This window comes from Poecilia reticulata, chromosome 16, assembly GCF_904066995.2.
Source record: "Poecilia reticulata chromosome 16, P_reticulata-male-v2, whole genome shotgun sequence".
NCBI lineage: Eukaryota > Metazoa > Chordata > Actinopteri > Cyprinodontiformes > Poeciliidae > Poecilia > Poecilia reticulata.
Window position 1 is genome coordinate 14302948 of NC_088845.1, and position 24770 is coordinate 14327717.

The 24770-nt window shown below is 39.8% G+C and overlaps 1 protein-coding gene across 1 annotated transcript; it reads right to left on the reverse strand.

The window, feature by feature from the left end:
- Positions 1–306: 306 nt before the first annotated feature.
- On the reverse strand, positions 307–24406 carry cacng8b (calcium channel, voltage-dependent, gamma subunit 8b). Its single transcript, XM_008431535.3, has 6 exons — positions 24041–24406; positions 9895–10211; positions 8985–9209; positions 5577–5660; positions 2721–2861; positions 307–1234 (listed from the first exon to the last, which is right to left on the reverse strand). The coding sequence occupies exons 3-6, from the start codon at positions 9205–9207 to the stop codon at positions 441–443; spliced, it is 1242 nt and encodes a 413-aa protein (XP_008429757.1). The 5' UTR covers positions 9208–9209; positions 9895–10211; positions 24041–24406; the 3' UTR covers positions 307–440.
- Positions 24407–24770: the final 364 nt, after the last annotated feature.

Genomic DNA, 24770 nt, shown 5'->3' on the forward strand with positions numbered 1-24770 from the left:
AAAAAAAACTTAACGCAGAAGAAAACAACACCATGAAAATCAACGTTTCATTCCAAACTAGTGTTTGCAAATACAACTAGCCTGTAATAACACCGAGAATAATCACAACAACAATTTACATTAATGATGCGCCGATTAAATTAACGATACTCTTGCACAGAAATTAGGTGAAGTGTTTTCATAGTAGCCCAAGGTTAATTGCATTTGATCATTAACAAAATAAATCATTTCTAGCACATCGAAATATCAAAATAGTTTATTTTGTGAAAGTTCATTGTTGTTGTTATTATCGTTCTGTTATTACTCTTCTTTTTTTTTTTGTTCTCAGTGACATTGAGTCGACTAAATAACAGTGAACAAGGAGGAGAATTATCTGCTGTCCTATTTTTTTTATGTTCCCTCTTTCACTATCCCACCACCTTTCTTCTTCTTACCTCCCTCTACACAGGTGTTGTCTTCCTATTAAGGGTGTTAGAGTTGCTCTCCCTGTCTCCCTTCAGTCTGTCCAGAGTCCCCATCCCTCGCTCCCTGTCTACTGTGGACGACGTGAATGGCGGAGGAGCCACAGAGTTAGCCATCGGTGCGTTGGAGTTGGAAGTGTTAGAAGGGTTATGTGACTTGAGTGAGGGCAGCGTGCCGCTCATCATGACTCCCCCTCCTCCGCCCCCATCTTTCGGAAAGCAGTTGTGGAGCTGGTAGAGTGTGGCCCTGTCCACCGTGCCGTACATGGGCGGCAGACCCGCCAGTTTGGGGTCGCGAGACAGCGTGTAGAGGGAGATGTCTCCTCCAGCCAGGGCCGTGTGCGAACGGGAGTGCGGGTTGGGCAGAGTGGAAACTGAAATGGGCCCCTGGGAGAGCAGCGCGGAGGGAGGCAGGCCGAAGTTCTTCCCTCCACCTCCCCCGACGGGCGAAGGGTCTCGGGAGCGGGATGGGTCGGTGGAGCGGGACGAGGAGCGCGAGCGACGGCGGAAGCGGTAGCTGGGCAGGCGCAGCATGGCGTGCGTCGTGCTTTTAAAGATGTCGGTGCGAGAGCGGCAGCGGAGCTCTTTGTTTTTCTCGATGTAGATGTTGACTGCCAGCACCCCAACCATCTCGGCCATGATGAAGGATAAGCCTCCAAAGTAAAAGGACCATCCGTAGGAATACTGCCATTTTTTGTCTTCATCTTTCTTAGGCGAGATGTCTCCTAGTGCAGCCGAAATGTAGACGATCACACCAATTATGTTACTCAGACCTGTAACGGCAAAAACAATGTTCTAATTATAAAAAAAATGATCTCAGTCAGTGATTATAGTTAAATGTTAAAGAAAATGCATGAAACGTATTCATAAAGTGAATACTTTACTAAAATACTATAAAATATCTCAATCAGTGATTACAATTAAATGTTAAAGAAAATGCATGAAAAGTATTAATAATGTGTTGGGAAGCGTCACTTGAAAAACACTGTTTGTCTTCAAACATCAGGTTACAGGGGTCACAAGTTCACCAGGGAAACCTAGATATCTCTCTTTCCAGCTGACAATAAAGGATTTCAACGTGTTTCCAGCTGTCTCTCCACTGGGTCTAGGTTCAATACTGGCGTGATCCCAGTTCAGCATGCCCAGAAAAACTCCAAAGAGAGGCATCGGGTCCTTCTTGATCAAATGCCTGAACCATTTGTAAAGATTCTCTGGAGAAACATGAAGGATGAAGAATTTCCTCTTATGGGGATCCATATTTCAGCCTCTTCTTCCTGGATTTCATTCTTTCTTCATAGGTGAGGGCTTGAGTATGCATTTCAATTGAGAACTTTGCTTTTTGTCCTAGTTCTTTGTTCCTCATACCAAAAAACGCTCCAGTGCTCACTGAAGGTTGTGGCCTTAAAAGACGCCAACCATCTGCAAAAATCCAAGATGAGACCCTGAGATCCCCAAACCAGAAACAATCCTTTCTAGGACTCAGCACAAACTCAATTGGCAACAAGGGGAAGTCTTGGAGGAGTTCAAACCATATTGGGAACAATGGCCATAAGATTTTGATACCTGGCCTACAGGAAGCTAGAAGTATGATCCCTTGACAGGTGGAAAAGACTCTCTGGTTGCCTTTCTTAAAAATCAGGACCAACTCCTTCTTTCCAGGTGCTGTCACAGTCTTCCATGGGACACTGAAGAGGCGAGTCAGCCATGACAGCCTCAAATTATTAAATTCTTCGGCATCTCATGATGAATCTCATCCTCCCGTTGTGCCCTTCAAACAAGGAGCATATTAAACACCTCAGTGCCTTCAACCATAATTATGGAGTTGCTTTCACCCAAATCCTGTGACTTCGCCTCCGCCTTGAAGGACTTGATGACTAATTTGCAATCCTTGAAGTGTTCCCTCCAACACCTGGGTCAGCAGTTCTCCCCTAAACTGCACAGCGCCCGCAGTGATTCTTGCTGCTGCTTTCTGAAGGTTGAACAGTATTTTTAGAGCTTCCTTGAGACCAACCAATTATGTCATTTTTCACGTCTTCTAAATGTCTTCTTGCTTTTGAAACTTCAGATAGCTTCTGGCCACCCGAATCTGTCACGTGTTTCAGGAACGTCCAAAGAAACCCAGCCCTGAAGGTCTCCTTTCACAGTACTTAATTTTTCAGATAACACCTTGGACCACTCAGATGAATTTACACACACATGCATGTATCACAAGTATGTAAACATTTCCTACAAGGTATCTATGCAATATTCATCTATTACCTGCAGCTACAAACAGGATTCCTGCCCCAAGGATGATGTTCCTTTTGCTTTTATAGAAACGACTAGCAGCGATGCAAACCCCACCCATCAGCAGCAGGATGGCACTAAGGATTGGGAAGATGTTGGAAGCCCTGACTACTCCTGAAAAAGAAAAGAGGAATGACAGTAAGCAACCAGCAAGACAAATATGACAAATAAAGAGAAACAAATGTAAAGCCTTTGTACTCATCAAAATGTGTCGGGGTTGAAGAAACAAGGGTGACGTTTTGGCTTGTTCTTCAGGCTGATTTTGCCAATGTTATTGAAAATAATGATTAATGGGCTTGCAGGAGATTAATTAGTTAATTAATTAGTTAAGAAACTGGTATGGTTATGATAGCCATCCTTTTTTATTGGTTACAGATCACAAAATGCATAATTTATAACCAGTTACTGTTATTTTATGCTTCAAAGTTTAGAGTATTGTGCAATATCAGTGGTAGAAAAAAGTTTATTTATTTGACTTCACTAGACATGCATGCCCAAACAAAGAAGTTGATTTAAATCACACATTTTTAATAAATACATCTATTCTTAAAGGCTACTACAAAAAAATTAGGAAGACCCTCAAAAACATTATGTGCCATGTAATGTAGCAAGCAATACAAAAATTTAAAAATGACTTAAAGAATATTCTACTGTTAGAGAGGACATAGTTTGCTTGATTCTACACATGCATTTGAATCAAAATGCTCCCATGTGGCTTCAAATCTTTCTTTAGGTTTGCTAACCAAAATCACAGACACACACATACACACGCACACACACATTAACACTCCTCTCTCATCTAGGACAACTAGGCCACTGGAGAGAAAATGCCACCTAAATGCCAGCAAAATGCCTCTGCAACATTGTAAACAGAGCACAGGCTCACATGTAGCATATCACAGAGCAGAAAGACATCACTGCAGGGCACTGAGTGCGAACTAGGGCACCCCATCTTCCTGGCCTTTCTACACACTGTCATATGTTTGTTTGTGTGTTTCTTTGGGACAATGTCGTCAGAGGAAAAAGCGATTTAAACCTCAATTTCTACACTTCCTGCACTATCTGTTTTGCATATACCTGCCTCATCATTCAGATCATACGCTAACGATTTAGTGAAAACCATCTAATGACTGAAAATGGTCAAGTTTGCAGCTTCGCTCTGACAGGCAGCCTAAGCTGCTGTCACACTGTTACTTATCTTGCATTGCATGAAGGTAAATCTGAGCATGAATAAATGAAGGGGAATTTCTGAAATATCAACTCCTGCCATGTTTTCAAAGTATGTGTTGCTTTTAACGTGTTCCCATTTTTAATACAGCATGTAGTCTAAGACCAAAGTGGTGAAATGCCATTTTCTGTGATGTTGTCATGAAGTTTACAATTTTTTTTTAAATAATAAAAAAATCAAAGTTTTATTAGTGGCTGGAAATGAAAGTTCAGTCGTATATGAGTGCCTCCAAGTGGTCAGATCATTACTAACCAACATAATCAGGCAGTAAAGAGTACGATAATTTTCACATTCAGTTTCAACCATTTAGCATCTCGAGGTGAATAAACCATGCAGATCAGCATAAAATGAGACAAAGTAATAGTCTTGTTGGGTCAGTACAGGGATATTTGAGTCATGGTTACGCCACTTCTGTCACAGTGGTGAACATTTTCGGTCTACATATGAGCTACAGTAAGAATGTGATGTAAGTATTTGGCATGTATAAAGAATCTCCTGGTTCATCTAGTGATCAAACAGTCTGTGTGCATTTTCCAATCACTAAATCCACCAAAACAGCAACACTCTTTAGTGTGGAAGTTGTTATTAAGGGAAGAAGACTCAAATTGAGCTTTCAGTGCCAATAAGAGGAAAAATAAGTGGGAAAACACGTAAGAAGTCATTTTTGAGGATATGCAAAGACATATCTGGGATACATTTTGGTTGTGAGAAACGGAGAGGACAGAAAATAACAGGACGGCTAAATGGAATATATGAGAAGCTGCGTTTACACTGACCATAAGAATGTGCAAATTGGAATACATTTCCTTACTGAAAACACATCAATTTGGAAAAAAAAAACAACATGTTTTTAGAAAAAAGTATTATAAGTAGAATGAAGTGGTTTTTCAGCCTTGTCAAAATGCAATTGAAACACTTTTTTTGCATCATGTAACTCAGGCCAATTTGCAGCAGCAGCACACTTATTTGTAGGTATTGGCCTCCAGGGACGATGTGCAATTGACTCCACCAGAGGCCAATTGATCAAAAGCTGAGTCATTCAAGAGTGTTGAATGCAGAACTCTTCAGTAAAATGGCAGACTACAATTTCCCAAAAATGCACCACAAGTAGCCATCCCAATTATAATGGGCCTGTCACCTAACGCCTGAGAAAGACACAGAAGTCTCCTTTGATGGCTGATGATGAGCACTAGTGCCGTGGCTGAATATGAATACATCTCATGTAAGTGTCTGCATCCTTCGCCATGTTGATTTTGAATGAATTATTGCACGAACAAACTTATTAACGTGCGATTTTAATTGCATGTATCATTTACAGTAAACACAACAATTGCAAAATTGTGGTTTTTCGACATTAGCAGAATATCAAAAAAGTTTTGCGTATATTTGTAATGGAAACACAGCTAGAGTAGCTCTGATTAAATTTTTTGAACTGCACTCTTTTGTAAATACACACAGTGTGTTGAAGTAATGCAAGCCAGGTTATAAATGTGAGATGCTAAAGATAATTAAAAGTGTCCCCTGCAAAATCATTTTGTTATCGCTAAATAACCATGATTTACAGTTATTTATCCTGTTCTGATTCATGAGCATTGACTTACGTAGGACATACTCTGCTCCGTCATGGTCAAAGTCCGCATCCTCTGGGAAATGATTAATCTGAGAACACACTCCTCTCTTCACTCCTGGGAAATAAGAGAAGAAAAAGGGTGACCTGAGTCAACAAAACACCCAAACTCATAACTACAGTCTTAACAATAGAAAACACCAGCAATCCTGAAGAACAATCTAAACGACGTGAAAACAGTGGCATCTTAATTTTTTTTACATTTTCTTCTCAACTCTCCACATAATAGCAAACTTCAACATATTGGGAGGAAATCACAAGCACTACTGGAGCTGCTTCTAGAAGCAAAAGGTGTTAGTGAAAACACAGAGGTTCATTCCTACACATACGAAGACACACAGCCAGACAGATAACTACCCGCATCTTGCATGTAGACAGACAGACGAACGCATGATGATGAGAGCACAAAACTGTTGCTGATAGATGGATTGTGAAACAGATGAAGTGTTGGAATGAAGAGACACAGACGGAGGGAGACGGAAAGATGTGAGATGAGCTGATTTCTGTCTCATAGATCTTTTATTTCCTCTGGTTAGTCTGAAAAAACAAAAAACAAAAAACAGATGTAGGTACAAGGGAGTGGGAGGTCAGTGAGGTCACATTCTTGGATTCGGCCATAACAGCTTCAAGGCAACCACAAGCTGGACGTACAGCACCTTATATTTTACTTTATTCTATTTTATTTGATCTTTATTTCACCGGTTATTGATCTTTATTTCACCTATTGAGGCCAAAGATCAATTTTTCCAGGGAGACCTGGTCAAGACAGCAGTGGCACTGTTACAATAAAAGCAAACAGCAAATATTAAAACTTGCTCACCATAAACGCTCACACAGACAATGTGCTGCAATGAAACCGCCAAATTTTTTAAACCCTTCAATAAAACCCGAGTTTGAAGTTGAAGCTTAGATTGTAAATTATAACATGTAAAGATGTCCAGTTAATTTTAGACTAAAGTACATAATGCATAGGGAAACCACAGTTGGTAATAATAACCACTCCTCACAAATAAGGACCCATGAAACACACTATGTGAAGTCAGTGGCTCAAAGCATCCACATGCAAAGCATCTTCATAGTCTACAACAGGTAAAAAATGTTGTTTCCGCCAGATGTTTTACAACATACTGAATGAATATGGTCATTAAAAGTCAAATGGTCATGATGTACTCTGTCCTGTCAAACCTACAGCTGGTCGTTGCTGAAGGTTTCTTCCTCTTAAAGGTGAGTTTTTCCTCTCCACTGTCGCTATGCATCCTCTGTAGGAGGGATTGCTGAAAGGTCAGCGACACAACGCAAGTGATTGTCTGCTGTCGATATATGATGCAATCCGATGGGTTTCCTCAGATAGGAATGTATGTATGATTGGACTGGAATTACTTTTTGTTTCGTAACATGCCTTGACGTGACATGTTGTGAAATGGCACCACATAAATAAACTGAATTGAACTTGTGTATTTGTAATTCTCACGGCCACATCTCTATCAGTAGTCTGCAAATAAGATAGAGTAGAGCAGTATGTCTCCATCCACAGCATAATACTGCTGCCCACCCACAGACATAAATCTTTTAGAGCCAGCCTGTCCCGCATTTCCACCACAGCTACACCTCACTGCATCACTGCGCGACCACTGAGCATCTGTCTCTGATGAATACTCCACATACATCAAGGATACATGACCTCCAAGCTGTGCCAAAACACTGTCAGCCTTACTGCATCGCAACGCGAGCGAAAGGACTGAATGGAAGTTACGGAGAGGGGAATCAGGGGGGAAAGCAGTGAAAGATGAAATGTAATGTTTAGAGAGTGAGACAAAGCATGAAGACGGAGGAAACTGGGAGAGTGGGGTAATGAAAGAAGAGGGTGGGGGTTGCACTGCAGCAAAGCTGCAAGGGCTTGAGCTTATCTGTAATTGGCTGCTTTGCTATCAGGAAGCTTAGCAATGAGGACAAATTAGCTTTATACAATGACCAAACTCGGAATGGGTTGGAGATGCTTTAAAAAGAGAGCCAAGAGATTTTTTTTTTTTTTTTTTAAGGGGACCAGAAAGGCTTCCACCTCAATGTGGATGTGAGGAAAGGCACAGATCAGTCAGCTCACACACCCCTTCGACTGTGGCTCCTCCGCTGTTAACTCCATCCCAGCGTTTCAGTGTTGAGCTCTAGCCAGGCACTCAAATGTATAATGAATTAGCAGCTTGTGCTGCTGTAACAAGCTGAAGATCGAGAGACAGATGCTGCCAGATTTTGTATCAACTGCCTCTTTCAAATCTGAAATCGATGAGAGAGCAGAGGCTTTTGTTTCAAAACAAGACTGAAATAAATGCAGCCTGAATCAAAGACAATGAGTAATGGATTATTTTTGAGAGGAGGTTACGCTTCAGTGTCATGTAATTAGAAAGCAATTATGCAAAAAATTGTTTTCTTGTTACTCTGGCACCGTGTAACAAACACGACTGAAAACTATATTCTATAATAATACTACTTTCTTCTAAGATGCTTCTATGACATCCAGTTAATGGTAAAAAAAAGGCTTAATTCCTTTGGACACTACAGACACTACAGGATTTTAAAAATACTTTTCAACAAGAAATTGTATATATCTCAGAGAAATGTGAGGTTCCTAGACGTTACTCAAAGGTTTAGAGATTTTTCTGTTTAGTAAAAGTAAAAAAAATAAAAGTTAGGGATATGTTTGAAGCATTTTTGGGGATAAACTAAAAAATCCTTTATTAATCCTTTTAAAATTGATTTTAGATCTTTAAAAATTTAATATCAGACAATACATAATATAAATAAATAAAAAACGTGTTCATATGATGATCTCATTTGTCAATCGAGACATCTTGTTCTCTTGTGAAAAAATAATTGTCCACCTTGGATAATCTGAAAAATGAAAAAGTCCCAAAAATGCAAAAACAGAAGAAATGTGCAAATGGGCAGATTGTGTCTAATGGTCGAATAATAGTTATCTTTAGATAATAGTTCAATTTATTCGTTCTAATTGGTTTAAAGACAACAGACGCTCATCATTTTCTAGAGGTCTGATTATAAGATTGCATGTAAAGTCGTCCTAAATAAAATATCTGCAGTTATGTTGCATCTCACAATAATACCTGTTTCTTAGTCATCATCTTTCTGGTATTTTCAACACTAATTTTGCTTCAGAGGTTTTGAATATGAACGTTCAGATTGGATCCAATGAGACAGACGGCTTGTGGAAGAAGAAATGTACATTTTGTTCAGTCCTTAAACATCCTATAGGCAAGAGTTTTACTTCGATTTACATCAAGTGCTAATTTGAAACCACGCACCCATATTTATTTCTGAACAACCCATCATTGGATCGCACCTTTTGACATCAATTTCTTTTTTCCCATACCTTCCAGGCAGCATATTCTCCACAGCCCCGAGTGGGTGAGTGCCCCAGGGTCCTTCTTGTCCTTGTTGTGGGGATCATCCTGCGTGATGTTGGCTGTGCTGTTGCAGATGAGGGCACGGGAATACAGCCAGTAGTCCGTCCCTATGGCCACCGTCATCAGGCCGAAGGCAGCGAATGCCCCCACGGTGGTGAGGAGGATCTGGATCCCCTTCTCACACACCATGCCTTTAGGAGAGGTGCAAAGTGAGGGAGGGGACGGAGAGAGCGGACATTAAAAGACGCAGCCCGGGAACAGACAAGCATTGGTTGTGCAGGAGAGGATTTACAGTCATAGACACTGTAAAGTTAAGCTGGAAAAGCAGCGGGTAAGGTGATAAGCGAGAGGCTGATATGAGAAGTGAGATGATGAGACAAGAAACGACAAGAGGTGGAGGCAGGTGTGGGAGGTGTGTGAGTGGCCCTCATGATGTGTCCTTGGAGGAGAGTTTAATGACTCTGCTGACTCTGCTTAACAAGACTGAATTGATGTGGAGCAGAGACGATCACACTCCCTCCCAAGCTCAGTCTGCTGCATATTCATGAGCAGGACTCTGTTCTCTACCTCACAATCAGCAGAACTGGGGATGAATGCACAAACACATGCACACCAGATTACACACGTGATCACCTTGTACCAGCCGTTATTAGAATGACGGTGTGCTTTTAACAAACCCAACTTCTTTGCATGCACTTGCACATGCAGCACCCCGTAACCTGGTTACTGCATGCCGTACTGCCCTGTGCAAAGGTGCTTTAATTTGTAAAGTTGCTCACTATTACACTGGAGCCACCTCTTACTGATAAATCTTTTTTTTTTTTTTTTTTTACTGCATGCAGATAAAAACCTGCGAGGAAAAAGGCTGATCCCTACCTGACGGCGAGTTTCTATCCTTCGACTCAATTTTGAAATCTTTTTTCTCCTCGTCAGTGAAGAACTTGCTGCCCCCTCGATCCGGACAGCATCCATCGACTGTTTTCACCTGCTCCCCTCGCTCCTTCTTGCGCTTGTTTTTCCCTCTTGTGCCTCTCTCGCTTTTACCCCGGTGTCTTTTTTTTCTCCTTTATTCTTTCTTTCCTGGAGGAAGTGAAGCTTGTGGGGGTTGTGGACAGCCACCCCACTCTGTCCGTCCTCCGTTAGCAGAAAATTTGCGACGGAAAACCCATGGTCACCGCACCTCCTGTCTGTTGCTGCAAAAGAAAGAGAACAAAAATATGAAGTTATTACTAATTATTTAAAATGTTAAGTTGTATTTATGATCTAGTAGACGTACATGAAGTAATGATATAATTATTAATAAATAATGCGATAGGCATAGATCATTCCCTAGTGCAATGACAGGAATAATAAAAGCATCCACCAAACATATTTTCTAAAGATACTGATGTGAACTGCTTATCTTGCGATAATTAAAAGTTACGATGTTGTTGTACACATGTCCTCTACAAATGTTAGAAACCAGAGTCATTATGTAACCACTTTTCTGTTTTGTTACCACCAAAGCATGCAGTCTTGCTTTGTCCTGACTCTGTTTCAATTTAGTTTCAAATTCAAGCTGATGGGGTCAGTTAACGAAACCAGAAGCTGCAATCGGCCCAGAAGAACTTCAGCAGTTTTCGGTATCTTCTTTTGAGTTCTGATGTCTGTAGTAATGATGGTATTACCACACGGTGGTTCGGCATTGTTGTTAAATCTCGCAAACAGCGTGGATGCAGATTTTGACAAAAACGAAATGAAGAATCTGAGTTTAAAAATTACCTTCAGTAGTCTAGTAAGGAACTAAAAAAGTCTGGCAGCACATTGTACATGTTGCACTCTTTTACCCAATATAGATGTAGTATATTTAAGGGGAGTGCCTCATAACTGACTTTCACAAAATATACTTAATTCCTTCATGTTTTTCAACAACTTTTTCTATCGGTCAAAACACATGCCAACATAAATACCATAACAACATTAAAGCTGTAGCCATCTTACAGAAAGGTCAACTTCTGGTAGCTTTTGCCCCAAATGGTGGGTTATTTCAAACACTTGAACACACCACTTTGCACAAGACGACTGAGCTGCAACCACATTGCAATCTTGAGCATAGTGTCCTCAGCAAGACCTAGCGTGTCCTCTCAGGTGCTCTTTTCCCTTCAGTGCTGACTGAATTCCTGTGATTACCACAGAGAGACACGATGTGGGACTAAACACCAATAAAACATTCTCCCAGTGCATGCAAAAGCTGCGTGTTTGCAATATTTTTTGGACCACTGGGAGAAAGTGCTTTAACCTTAAACTTAGTCACAAAATTATTTTCCGGCTCCCAGCTTTTCTGTGAAACCATATTTGCACCCTGCTAAAGAGGGTAATTATAGCAAGGGCACTGTGGCAGGCTAAAGTGAGAGTGACTTTAGAGCATGTGCACAGCATCGAGTCTGAAAAGGGAGAGAGGACCAACCCGACGTTGTTACCATAGCAACCGTGAATTCCAAAGTTGGGATCAGCGGAGAGCAAAAGAGGGGAAACGAGAGACGCAGAGAGGAAAAGACAGAGAGGAGAGATGGAAATAAGACATAAAAGGGGATATTTCCAGTTACAAACGGTTATTGACTCTGAAATCTAGCCAGACAAACCAGTACAGCAAAGCTGTGTCAGTAGAGAGGTCCACTGCCACCGCAGCCCAGATGCTACCAAAAACACACAGAAAAAATTAAGGTAATTTACAATTAAGTGACCTCAGCTAAAAAAAAATACATTCATCCTTGTTTTTTTCTTAATAGATCCAGATAAAGGATCCAAGTAAGCAGCACAGAACATTCTACGAACCCCATTTAGCAGACATAATGCAGTTCAGTCGAGTCTTTGAATATTTAACGATGCAATATGGCACCGTGATCAAAATAGGTTACATCCTGTTTGCATTGTGAGACCCAAAGCAGAGAGCTGCCTCAGAGACAGAAGGAGAGCTGGAGTGATTTTTTTTTATATGTACGTGTGTGCAGCTTTATCCTCTTCAGAGCATCCAAGGATGGGTCTAGTCCAATCTTATTGAATCCCAGTAATGTTTCCCTCAGCTCCGAATGTTAGACAGTTAGCCTCGTATCTCCACGTTCAGGCTCCTCATTATGTAAAATGTCAAAGGACACCACTGCAGTGTGGCTTGTTTATTACACACGGCATGTTTAAGCTGTGACACAGGAGCTATTTTGTGTCATAAAAAACATACTGAATTTTCATAAGGAAAAAATAAATACATTCATTTCACTCCAATCACCAATGTTATAATGTGTGTGTGTGTGTGTGCGTGTGCGTGTGTGTGTGTGTGTGGGAGGGGTGTGTGTGTGTGTGTGTGTGGTTCTGGCATTTAATAAATGACCTCAAGGATAACCTACTATGTTATTCCCCAAGGCAAAACCTCCCCTGAGTAGCAGATCATAATTGTCACTTAATTATCTGTAAATTGTTTTTTCTCTCTAATAATTAAGGAAAGAGGGGGATGACAGGGAACGTTGGGAGCAAGACCAGGGAGCAACAAGGCAAAAGTAAGCGAGTGAATAAGTGAAAGGTTGTCAAATACTTTGTGTACAAGGCAAGGAGAAGGGCCTTGTACACATTGGGTATTCATGAAGGGCAGGAAATATACACATTTTATGACACTATAGATCTAAAAAAAACAATAAACAAAGCTTACATTGATCAACTATCAACCACTATGTGCAGTTCAGAGGTATGTATGCTTCTTCCAAGCTGGTTTGACTTTTATTATAAGGAACTCAAACAAGATGGCGACCTTATTGCAGAAGTACATACCCCATCCTGATGAAGCACAACTGTCAATTTCACACCCCTGATCCTGTTGCACACGCACTATTCAGACCAGGATCACATCAGAAGAAACACAAGTTGAAAATCTAAGAGGACTTGATGAACAACAAAATCTAGCACATTTCATTTCCCAATTTTAAAATCTGTTTTTACATACTGCAGGTTTTTACAGCAGCTTTAATATTTTAATATTTTTATGCTTTATCCGTAGAACACCTATATAGAGCAAAGCAAACGTTAAATTCCTGTGCGTGTTTTTTTTAAAATCATTTTTGTACCCAAATACAATCCCTTGTTATAGTGTATTTTTATGACAACAAAGGTGAAAAATCAAAACTAACTTTCTACTGTTAGACAAAGTCCATTATGTCTTCTTAGCTCAAATATGAAAAACAAAAATCCTGAAATGTCCCCAATGCTCCACCAAATTGTCTGCATAGTAGGGACAGTAAAAAACTATGGTAACACTTTATTTGAAGGGGTGTGTATAAGACAGACATGACACTGTGATAAACATGACATAACATCTGTCATGAACATAAAGAAGTCTTTATGAATGTTTATGACAGTTGTCATAAAGTGTAATTCGGTAAATAATGACACTTTTAATGCAAAGTTGCTCTAAAAGTTGCATTAAAAGTCCATTAAAAATGCCAACTTTGCATGATTTTGTAAATAATGACAATTCAATGCAAAGTTGGCACTTTCAATGGACTTTCAATGCAACTTTTAGAGCAACTTTGCATTAAAAGTGTCATTATTTACCAAATGACATTTCATGACAACTTCATAAACATTCATAAAAACTCCTTCATATTCATGAAAGGTGTTATGTCATGCTTATGACAGTGTCATCTCAGTCTTATGCACACCCCTTCAAATAAAGCGTTACCAAAACTATTTATCTGCACATCTCTTTAGGTAGCATAACTATGTGGTAATGCTGTAAGGGTACATAGAAATGCAGGACAAGATGTTGATTTTGGCCTTTACAGTATATAAGAGTAAATATAAATATCGTCATAGAGCAGAACTATGATCCAAAATGCTTTTGGACATTTTGTTGAATTTATTCCCAGGTGAAAGTTCTTCTGAGGCAAATGGCATGTCGACCCTTTCAATGTACTTGTTAACTTTTTTAATTTAATTTCCAGCTTGAGTTAATAAGCCAGTATGCTGTGTTTTGAAGAAGGACAGAGTAAGTTTGTGTGTTTTGAAGAACAAATACTCCATACTACAATCACAGCCCTCAAAGTGAGGCTGTTCATGGTAAGTCTGCATCACCCAGAGCAGCACAGGCCAGCCAGAGGCCTATTAGTTGCAGCAGGTCAACTGCAGCACCAAACACAGCAGCAGCCAAGCCAGTGGCCGCAGAGCCCATTACAGAGCAGGTGTTCACCTGTCAGAAACCCTCAGATATAATCACATCTACCTGCATGACTCATTCCCAGCACGGCAGAATACCTTTGTTTTGTAGAAGCCCACCCAATATGTTGTAGCTATAATACCGTAGTCATAAATCACAGAGCAGATTTGAGTCTTGTAGCAGCTGCTCCATTAGCTATTCATTGCATAAATCAACCACCAAACTGCTTGTTGAATAAATGATGACAGCTGTAATAAGTTTTCCACACGTGGAAGGCCCTGGTCTTGTGTGAGAATCAGCATAACAAAGTGCCACCCCACTGACTAATACCAGCGAGGTTGAAGAAACGGGTCTTGTGTTGAAATATTAAAAGCCACATTTGCAGCTGGTGGAAATGGCAAAGGGTTTTACTGATTCCTTAATTGAAAAGAAAAAAAAATGCTCCAGGCCTACTTAAGATGAAAGTTTCTAAAAATAAAAACAGTGCATTCTATTCTGAGATGGCAGCAGAGGGAGCATTTGCCAAAAACACACAAACATCCAAGTCATTCTGAGCAGAAATTATTTCTGTTCTCTTGTTGCACACCTGAGCTCTCTGCTGAAATGTAATAGTATTAATATTATTGGAACGCCCGTATCTATGTCAGCAGAAATGATGCACATGTGCAGGTGCACAGAACACGATCCGCAAGCGAGGAAATCTTTGGCATGTAAGCACACACACAGGCTTAAGCCCCCACAACTGTCAAAATGATAAAGAAATCCTAAAATAGGTCATTTTTTAAAAGCAGCTTCAAAGAACAGCTGAGCAGCCATTAAGCCAGAGTGAAAAGTCCACTAAGGTCCTCAGACTGCATGTAACCCAGGGTTTCTACAGTCTTAGCAGATCTGCCAGAGAAAGTAACACCTTGGTCTAAAAGGTTCCCAAAATAAAGCATGTCAGAATAATCGTATGCTTATGAACCCATAAACCTGTGCTTTAAAAACAGACATATTAGCAATCATGCATGCAAAGTACCTTCACTATTTTGCTGTCTGTTGCAAGATGACCCATTAAATGTGAAGAATTTATGCAGAAGGAAAAATTAGAATTGAAACAAATGTTGCATCCTCTGCAGCAGTGTCCAACGTGTTTTTATTTGTTTAAAAACAATTAATTTACTTATGATTTTGTCATTCTTACCTGCTCTTCAAAAAAACAACAAAAAAACAACATAAGAAATAGAATATAAAAATACAAGTAATAAAATAATAATTGTAGATCTGAAATTGAAAGAGTCATGCACTTTTCCTTAAAAGGAACATGTGGACAAAGAAAACCCAAAATTCAGTGTCTCAGAAGATTAGAATACTAGATGAGACGATTAAAAATTGAACAGAAATGTCAGGCTTTTGAAAAGGATGTTCATGTCTATGCGCTCTATTGAGCATGAATTACTGCATCAATGCAGCGTGGCACGGAAACAATCAGCCTGTGGTTCTGCTGAGGTGTAATGGAAGCCCAGGTTACTTCAGGTAATCTGCAATGTTGGATCTGGAGTCTCTCATCTTCCTTTTGACAAATGGATTTAGATCAGTTAATCAGGGTATCATAATTGTCGATGAAGCAGCTTTTAGTATATTTGACAAAGTCCTGCTAGGAAATTAAATGAGCATCTCTGTAAGATTTGTCAGCAGATTCAGGCATGAAGTGCTCTTAATTTTCCTGATAGAAGGCAGTGCTGACTGAGTACTTCAGAAAATACAATGGACTGACACCATCATACACCAGCAAAAGTCCTCACTAACTGTGGGAACTTCACATTGGACTTCAAACAACATTGATGTTATGGTTTTCTACTCTTCCTCCAGACTCTGGGATTTTGACTTACAAATGAAATGCAAATTTTGCTCTCATCTGAAAAGAGGACTGTGGAAAAGTCCAGTGCTTTTTCTCCTTTCCCCAGGTGAGACTGTTTTTAAGTTGTCTCCAGTTCAGGAGTGAAATTATTCCACAAGAGAAATGCAACATCTGTAGGATTCCTCTCTGAGTAATGGCTTCTGATGTGCTGACTACAGCTTCAGTTCTCCTAGTGAAGCTTCCCCAAATATTTGAGTACCTTTTGCTTGACAATCCTCTTAAGAATGTGATTATTCTTCTTGCTGGTGAAACTTTTTTTCTTCCACTAAACCTTCTATGAAGATGCTTTGATGCAGCAATCTGAGTACAACCAGCTTCTTCAGCAATTATCTTTTGTGGCTTACACTCCTTGGGGAGGAAATATTCTGGAAACCAATCAAGAGTCCCTTTGACTGTGTGGCCCATGTATTGTCAATATATGAGAGCTTTCAAATGCTTTATTGCAAGCCACAATCATCCAAATTAAAAATAAATATTTCACTCATATTGTCTGAAATGAGTGAGAAACATTTAAAATATTCAAAGTCCAAAAATATTTTAGACTGATGACTTTGCTTGCTATTAAGCAACTTCATTTTTGAGCAACAACCACTGGATACGGATTACTATTTCATTCATCCCGACTATAAGATAAGAAAACAAGTAATGTTTTAAATTAAAGCGAATGCTTTGTGTTGTGCCAAAAACAATTTCCATTTTTAGAAGAAGTTAATTTGTCAGCATCTTTTATGAGAGCCCTCCTGTCAGCAGAAATGTCACACAAAAATGTTAAAACATCCATCTGGACCAACCGCCTGCACTCGTGTCCCACATGGTCCATTTTTTAATATTTATCAAAATATATACAGAATTACAAAAAAGACACAGGGCACATTTTAGACAGCCGTGCATTAGTGATTCTAAACAATATTACAATAAAATAGTTGATCATTTTCCTTTTACTCAGAGTTTGCATCTGCCTGCTGTGCAAGAGCCACATAATCCATCACCAACAGAAATAACTCAGTCTCAATCTGAATAAAACCTTAAACAAGACATCAACACGACATTTTAAAACCGTAAAGTGTTGATTAAAAACATGACAACATTCTACATTTCTTTTAGTTTCTTATTTGATCGCTCAATGCTGACGAGGGAATGAGGAAATATTTATGATAATGAAAACAGGTGGATGAAAAGGTGGACTTCTAACAAAATGTAATGCATTTACATGGATTGTGCAAGAAACATAATGGGAGATTAAATGCATACAAACTCCCGTGCAAGTATTTAACTGCTCTAATGTGAGGACGTCCTCTTTAGTTCTCCAGTATCAGCACTGTGGTGTAATTATGCTCCTAACTGAGTAGGCTGTTTTCTTCAATGGCTTTGTAAGGTTGTTAACTTTATGAGAATACCCAGAATCCTGGGAAATATTGGTCGAAAGCTAAAATGCTTACAAGACATTAAGAAGTGAGACGTACCCTCAAAGTATTTTAGCACAATAAAATGATACTCAAGAAAACTGACATGAATACATTGTGCCATTATCCTGTCAATTCCAATAAAAAGAATAATTTGTTTTTCATGTTTACAAAATCTCACACATTTCATTCCTCCCAAAAATATATTTTTTGAGCATTTACAAGCCAAAAATGGGAATTCTCTTACTTTTATTCCAAAACATCACCATTAGGTCTTTCCAAAGAATACATGTCAAAAGCTTTGCTGCAGTTGGACTCCCCTGTATTAATTGAAAATATTTTACTACAAGAAAAATGCAACAAATACCTCAGTGTACTGTAGCTCGTACATTACTAAACTAATGGTGAAAATATTGGTGCAGCCAGATGCCACGAGGTTTCCATCAAGGCCTTGAAGGCAAATACTGAACAAAATCTGATGATATTCAGAGATTCCCAGACCTCCCATCCACATCTACCTGTTGCAGCTCACCGCAGAGACTCGGGGGGGTTTTCCCCACTCCATCTGTGAGATATCATCTCTCCAGAGTCTCCTGGGTCTGCCTTCAGGCCTCTTCCTGAGGACCTCAATTGGAGGAAGGTCTCCAGAGGGAATATTTAGCACTTTAACTGGCTGCTTTCATTGCATAACTCCTTGAATTATCTACAAAGCTTTTAGTTTTTGACAAGACTTGTCATGTTTTGAAAACTGGTTTCTACTGGAGTTACAGGTTTAGGATTTGTTTGAAGCCCACCATAGGGTTTAGACAACTGTATGTTTGTTGTCCAACCAACAAATATGTTCCCCTTGTCCAAAACCATAGGCTCATTAGTTTGATTCAGTGTTGTACAGTTAGTGATTTTGTAGTTGTATTTAGCGAGTATTCAAATCCCTTTATTAACCTCTGATAAAAAAAAAGTGACACAGGCCAAATCTAGCAAGCTTTTCCGCATCCTTTCACCAGTGCTGCACATAATAAATAAGCACTAATAGTCTATCAAGCTGATGAAAGGTTGTTAATAACTCAAGCTCTGCATTGGGAGAGAAAACTTTGGTGACTGACATTTTCTCTGATGTCTTATTAAAGGACCTTGGAAAGGTAAGAACGGTCTGACAGAAAATGTACTGATTTTGGAACTGAAACTTTTTAAAACCTCGTCTACCTTTGACCAGCTCATTTCTAGATCCTAAAGCCTTTAAAGGTTAGTATAGAGTAATACTTCAAAGTACAATTACTTTTTTCTGTTCACACTATTTATCCACATCCATGCGGCTTTTTATAGCAAAATCTTTATTTGGCACGCTCATGTTTAAATTGTCACTATTTCTAATTTATCTGTCCAGAGCTGGAATGGCACCACAGTATTTATGGCATGTTTACTTAATAAAAAAAAACTACCTAGAAGATATCAAAACTACGTAACCAGCAGGGTCTGTGTCATCATGTTTCAGTTTGTACTGGAAAGTATTTCTTGCACCTATACTTTACCTACATTTGGAGTTCACATTTTTATTCCACTAAGTTCTGAGGTCTGCACAGCTTATTCATTAGCGTCTCTGAATTTACCGCTGTGATATATCATGACTTCAAAGGATGGACAAATTACTGAGCGTTTGACCCATGAATGCACATTTGAATAACTTTAAATAAAGCACCTGTGATCAGAATCACCCTTGCTTCCTTTTGGAGCAAGTGGACATGAGCCAAATTTCGGAGTGTTATTTTTCTTTTATGCCTACAGAAACATTTAAAATGTAAATATTTTTTCCATGGGATGACAAGGAGAATCAACTCATAACTTTATACTGGTGCCAAATTCAGATCCGGTGTCCCATCACACAAGTATTAGCATACATGAAAAAACAAATTGCTACACATAGTTTAAAGCCACTATTACATTTTTAGCATGAACTTTCCGCAACATGGCAATTCTGTCACAGTCAGAGAATCACAGACAATCGATTGGTGACTGGAATCAACAGACCAACCAGTTGGAAGGTCAAAATGCTGATATTTTCTATATTGAATGCATCATAGTAAGAGCTGAAGCTTCACAATGCCAGCTACACTCTCAAAAATGCTTCTGGGGGGAAGAAGTCTCACTGTTAGCTATTTTTAATATCAGTGAGATGTTTAAAATGGAGCACAAGTAATTTACAATTGTGTATTTTCTGCTAAGTGTCGAAGCACGTCTGCTGTTAATTTAAATGAAGCGAGAGCAAGACTTTCTGCTGACAACAGGAAGGCCAAATGTATTGAGGCATAGATGCTCTGTTTTAAGCTTTTGTCTAATGGAATATGCTTAACTTGGAAATGATATGGTAAAGATCTACAGCTTGTAGAATCTACACAAAGAGACTGCTGCTTTAGTAACACTACCAATGCTAATGTTACATAAGATTAGCTTTGTTTTAAAATAACGGTAAAGCCTCTATAAAAGCAGCTGTTCTCATTATTATGTCATCTCTCCTCCTGACATGAATAATAAATGATGGCTCACAGCAGGGAAACTAGAAAAAAATCATTTCAATGGCTTTCTAATTTCTATCAGTATTCTAGGACCTTAACAAAAATCAGGATCAGTTCAAACTATGAAGTTGGCCCAAAAAATTGTGCAATTGCTAAAGAAAATGTTACCTTTAACCCCTTTAATAAAGAAAAAAAATCCACAGCAATACACTGGAAACATCTGAACATGCAGCCATTATCTGCTACAGTGTTGTCAGAAATAAAGTAATAATCAAATTAAAACTATATGATAATTTTACCCTGTGTACCATAATAAAAATATAATTTGAAGTATCAGATAATGAACAACAATTTCACCTCTTCATTATTTAGCTACGTCAGCTGACGAGCACTACAGGAAACGAATCCTACAGGTTCGTCACTCCTGCTCATTTAATAATTACAAGCTGTAGCTTAGAGTTGCAGGCTTCAGCTATGTTACTGTATTCACACTTTTTGCAGAATAACACTACTTACACATACAAGATGCACTACTTCCCATCACCAGACTGGGTCTCCTGTAACATTACTGCATTTGCAGTCATCTTCATGTTTTGTCTAAACCACTCTGCTGGTGAAAATGGAGGCCATAATGAGGACGATCTATAATCAAAAGGCGATGAAGCAGAGAGTCATGTCAAAATTGTAACTCGGAGTAGTTTTCCTAAAAATATGATAATTTTAATAAAGTTTGACTGCAGAGTCTTTCTGCTTGGTTGTAGGAGGCTGTGCTTTTCCAGTCACACTAACTTTAAGTACCTTACTATAGAGGTCTTTTCCACTGAGACTGAAGTCAATTAGAAAACTTTAATAACAAACTTTCTCCCTGGAACTTTTAACAATTTTGTTCTTTTTTTTCCCCCATGATTTGGATTTCCTTGGGCTTATTACTTAAACGTAGCCAAAACACAGTGTTCAGATGACAAGTATTGGCTTAAGTTGCAGTATTTGAAACTGACGGCAGTGTTTTGGATTGCTTAATTTGTTTGGGATCCTAGGAGCCTATTTAACTGAAACACACAATGTTGTTACACAGCAGTGCAAGGCTTTTCTCCTGAGCCTCCGCTTGACTAAAGAGAGGGAGAGTGGAACAACTCTGAAAGCTCAGACTACCAGGAAAATTGCAACAAAGGCATTGATCCTCTGAACAATAGCTACATGACAGATCTGATGATGGCTGCAGAATCGTTTCCCTGCAGAGGGGAACAGAGAGTAAGAAACAGACCTGGCCACCCAAACAGCGACCACATGCGGGCAAAACGGCTCAGAAAAGCAAATAAAAACACCCAGAGAGATTATTTCAGGTCACTGGGAACCACTAGAGTATTAGACGATTATGATTTGGCAATCAGTAAAACAAAAACCTTACCCTGAGTGGGCTTCGCATCACTACAGTCTGCAGTGAGTCACCTCGCTGTGTAAGCAGCAGATCTCAGAGCCAACTAAGAGGTTTCAATGTAATCTAGCATCCACAGAGATGATCATCAAAAACCTCCCAGATCGCACCTCGCACACATGGCGCAGAGAAAGTTTAACACATGGCAGGTGGAGGAGCTGAGGGGGCGACCAGCAGACAATAAACCGACTGTCTCTGAAGAAGGAATTTCACATTTTTAAAGAAAAACAGCAGGGAGTCAGTGGGAAGAAGATGAGGCAACAAACTATCATAACTCAGCAGGTGGAACGGGTCTGGATTCTGATCCATGGCGTCAGCAATACACATGCTGATGTATGCTTAGAACAATGTAGGGAACTGTATCGCATCTTATTGTCTGTGTGAATGAGCAAAGTAATAAAAAATGTTCTGTCATTGGGGGAATTATCAGTTGAAGAGGGCAGAAGGATCTGAATCTTGAACAGTCGCTGAACATTTATGTTGCTGGCGGTAATACAAACGGTTTTTATAATAAGTACATCAACAGGAGGAGGGAGGCAGGAAGGTAGAGAGAAGCTTAAAAAAACTTATGCTTTCCATTCCTAAGGTTTAAAGTTTCTAATGAAGAGAAAGTAAAACAATTCTCCTCCGTCTACCACTTGTTGCTGCTCACTGCTAGTCAGCAGACTTATAGATGGTATACTCTTCTTTCTCATTCAAACAATAGATAAGCTGGTCTGTTTTGAAATATTCATGGTCAGTTTATAGAACTGAAGTCAGCAGGTTTCAAGTGATGTTAATTATGCCTAACAGGACTTCACAGAGTTACTTCCAGCTCCAGTCAAGTTTTGTTTCCATGCAGACAGAGACGATAACACCCAGTCCAAGTAGGCACCTAATGCACAGCAAACAGGAGAAACTGCAATGAGGGCAGGAAAGGGAGAAGGAGAACAAAAAGACAATGTTTCTCAGTACAGTGTGGAAGATCTGCTTTGTTCTCCATCTGGATAATTTATCTCCCCGAGATCACAAAGGAAGCCAAAACTGAACCGATTCTCGCTTTTAAGTTCTGTTTTCTTCTTCTTCTGTTCTGAGCAGACACTGTCCAAAACAGGGCATCATTGCCCTCCTATGAGCCTGTAGTTAAAACCGTTCATCTCTGAGTGATAGGCTGTGGTTCAACGTAGCCAAAATATGAACAGCAGAGCGACGCTGATGAGGTCCAAGCAGCTCATGCTTACAGACAGAGACAGGTCTGGAAGAAAATGTGGAAAAGGGCCAATATTCTGTGCAGTTAAACACATTATTTTCACTTGAGTCTCTGTGTAGAAATCAAAATAGCAATAAATAAATACAACATGTAAAATTTTAGATGCAATAGAAGTATTTTTGTTCAACATTAGAATACTGGGAGAATCTCACGCCGGCCTCCAGACATTCTGAAATGACTTAAAGTCTGATACGTGTGTGGAAAAATTACATGTTTGTCAAACTCGTCTACATCAAGAAGGTGGATCAGCATTAAACTGCAGGAGGGGGAAACTGCTGGACATTCAGGCTGCATTTGCAGCCTTTCCTGAAACTGCAGCACTTTGCAGACAGATCACCGTAAGTGCATGAGACAACTGCAGACTTCAGAGTATTTGTTTGCCTCTGTATAGAAAGGATGCAGCCAGATTTAGGATGGCATTAACTTGCACAGAAACTCCCATCTGCTGCAGTCAACATTCTGCGTTGCTTTTATGACTTTTCCTTCCGCCTTTTTGCTTCATGTCATCGGCTGCGCATAGGCAGCATGTGAACACTGACAGCGGTCTGGTGGGAACATGAATTTTCAGGATCCATCAGCATGATGTGTTTCATGGGGTTCAACATGGAGCCGTACGTTTAGCCCTGTTCTCTGCGCTGCACCGATGGGAGCTCGGCAGCAGGAGTGCAGACCAGTGATTAAACTAAAACACCTTTACCAGTTTGGAGCTACAGCGCTGCCAGCGTGGACAGCTCAGTTATAGTGATGCGGACTGCGGTGCATTTATTAGCAGAGAAAGGCACACACACACACACACACACGCACGCACGCACGCACGCACACACACACATCACCATGCATGCAGAGGCTACACGGTGGAAAATGGACGCCAGCATCAAGCCACAGAGCAGACAAGAGAGACAAATCTCACATTAAGACGCGGATTTTGTTCCGTCATCCATTTGGTTGACCAATTTCTGCAAATTCAACAGATATTTCAGCCTCACACCTGCCGTGCAAATGCAGAATGGGAGAGTGGGAGCGGGAGGAAGGGGGGTGGGGGGGGTCATCCAAGCAAGCAGTTACAGGGATCTAATATGCATAAAAGACGTTGTAATAGCTAATTATAGACCCGGGCAAATAGACGGGAACATTTATCAACAGCGTCTAATTAGAGCGATGGCAGAAGTCTGAGAATTACTATCATTATTTGGGTCTGCAGATCCAACACACTGTTAATAGGTGAGTGAAGCGGATTAATGTTGCATGTAAATTGCACTGGGTGAACTGGTGATCCGAAACACTGCAAAGTCAAAACACAACGCTGCCACAGTGGGCTTAGTAAAAGAAACGTGCAGATCTCTTACCTTCAGTTCCTTTTTATATATATCTCTCTATATATATATATAAAAATTCACAGCGTCCTTGCACTCCCCAAGAGATGCAGACTGAGGGGGGAAGAAGAAGACAAGAGGGGGCGGGAGGGGTGGACTGTTGAGAGGATAAATAATCGAGGCAATAAATAAATAAATAAATAAAAATGTTTTTTTAAAAGGGATTGCAGCAAGAGATGATAGAAATAAGAAGAAGCACCCAAGGGAGGTTTGCAGCAATTCAAATTAGTCTCTGATGGAAAAGGGTTGAACATGCATTACAAAAAAGGCTAATACAGGACACGTCACTGAGCACGGATTTGTCTGCCGTGGATGTGGCCGCTGCGCGTGTGTGTACTCGGGGAGAATGCGTCTCCCCCGCCCCTTCGGTTGGTTGGATGAGCGCTCGCCTGCCTCCCTGACCGCCATGAAGTTAGCTTCCGATTTGAGACTTGACTAATGGGTCGATCTGCTGCATTTTAACTGCTTTAGACTTTTTTAAAAAATAATAATTTTTATCCACTTTGTTAGGAAATCTAAAATACTCCTAGCAGCCAAATCTCCACCGATTTGATTGTGTAATCTCTGAGGCTATCGAATATCCACTGCATATTCGATAAAACACAGCTTGTTATTTTTTAAACCTTAATGTAATTGTGGAAAAACAAAAACTTTTTTCCTCTCTTATCAATATCATAATTACTTTTTTTTTAAAGAGTTTTGT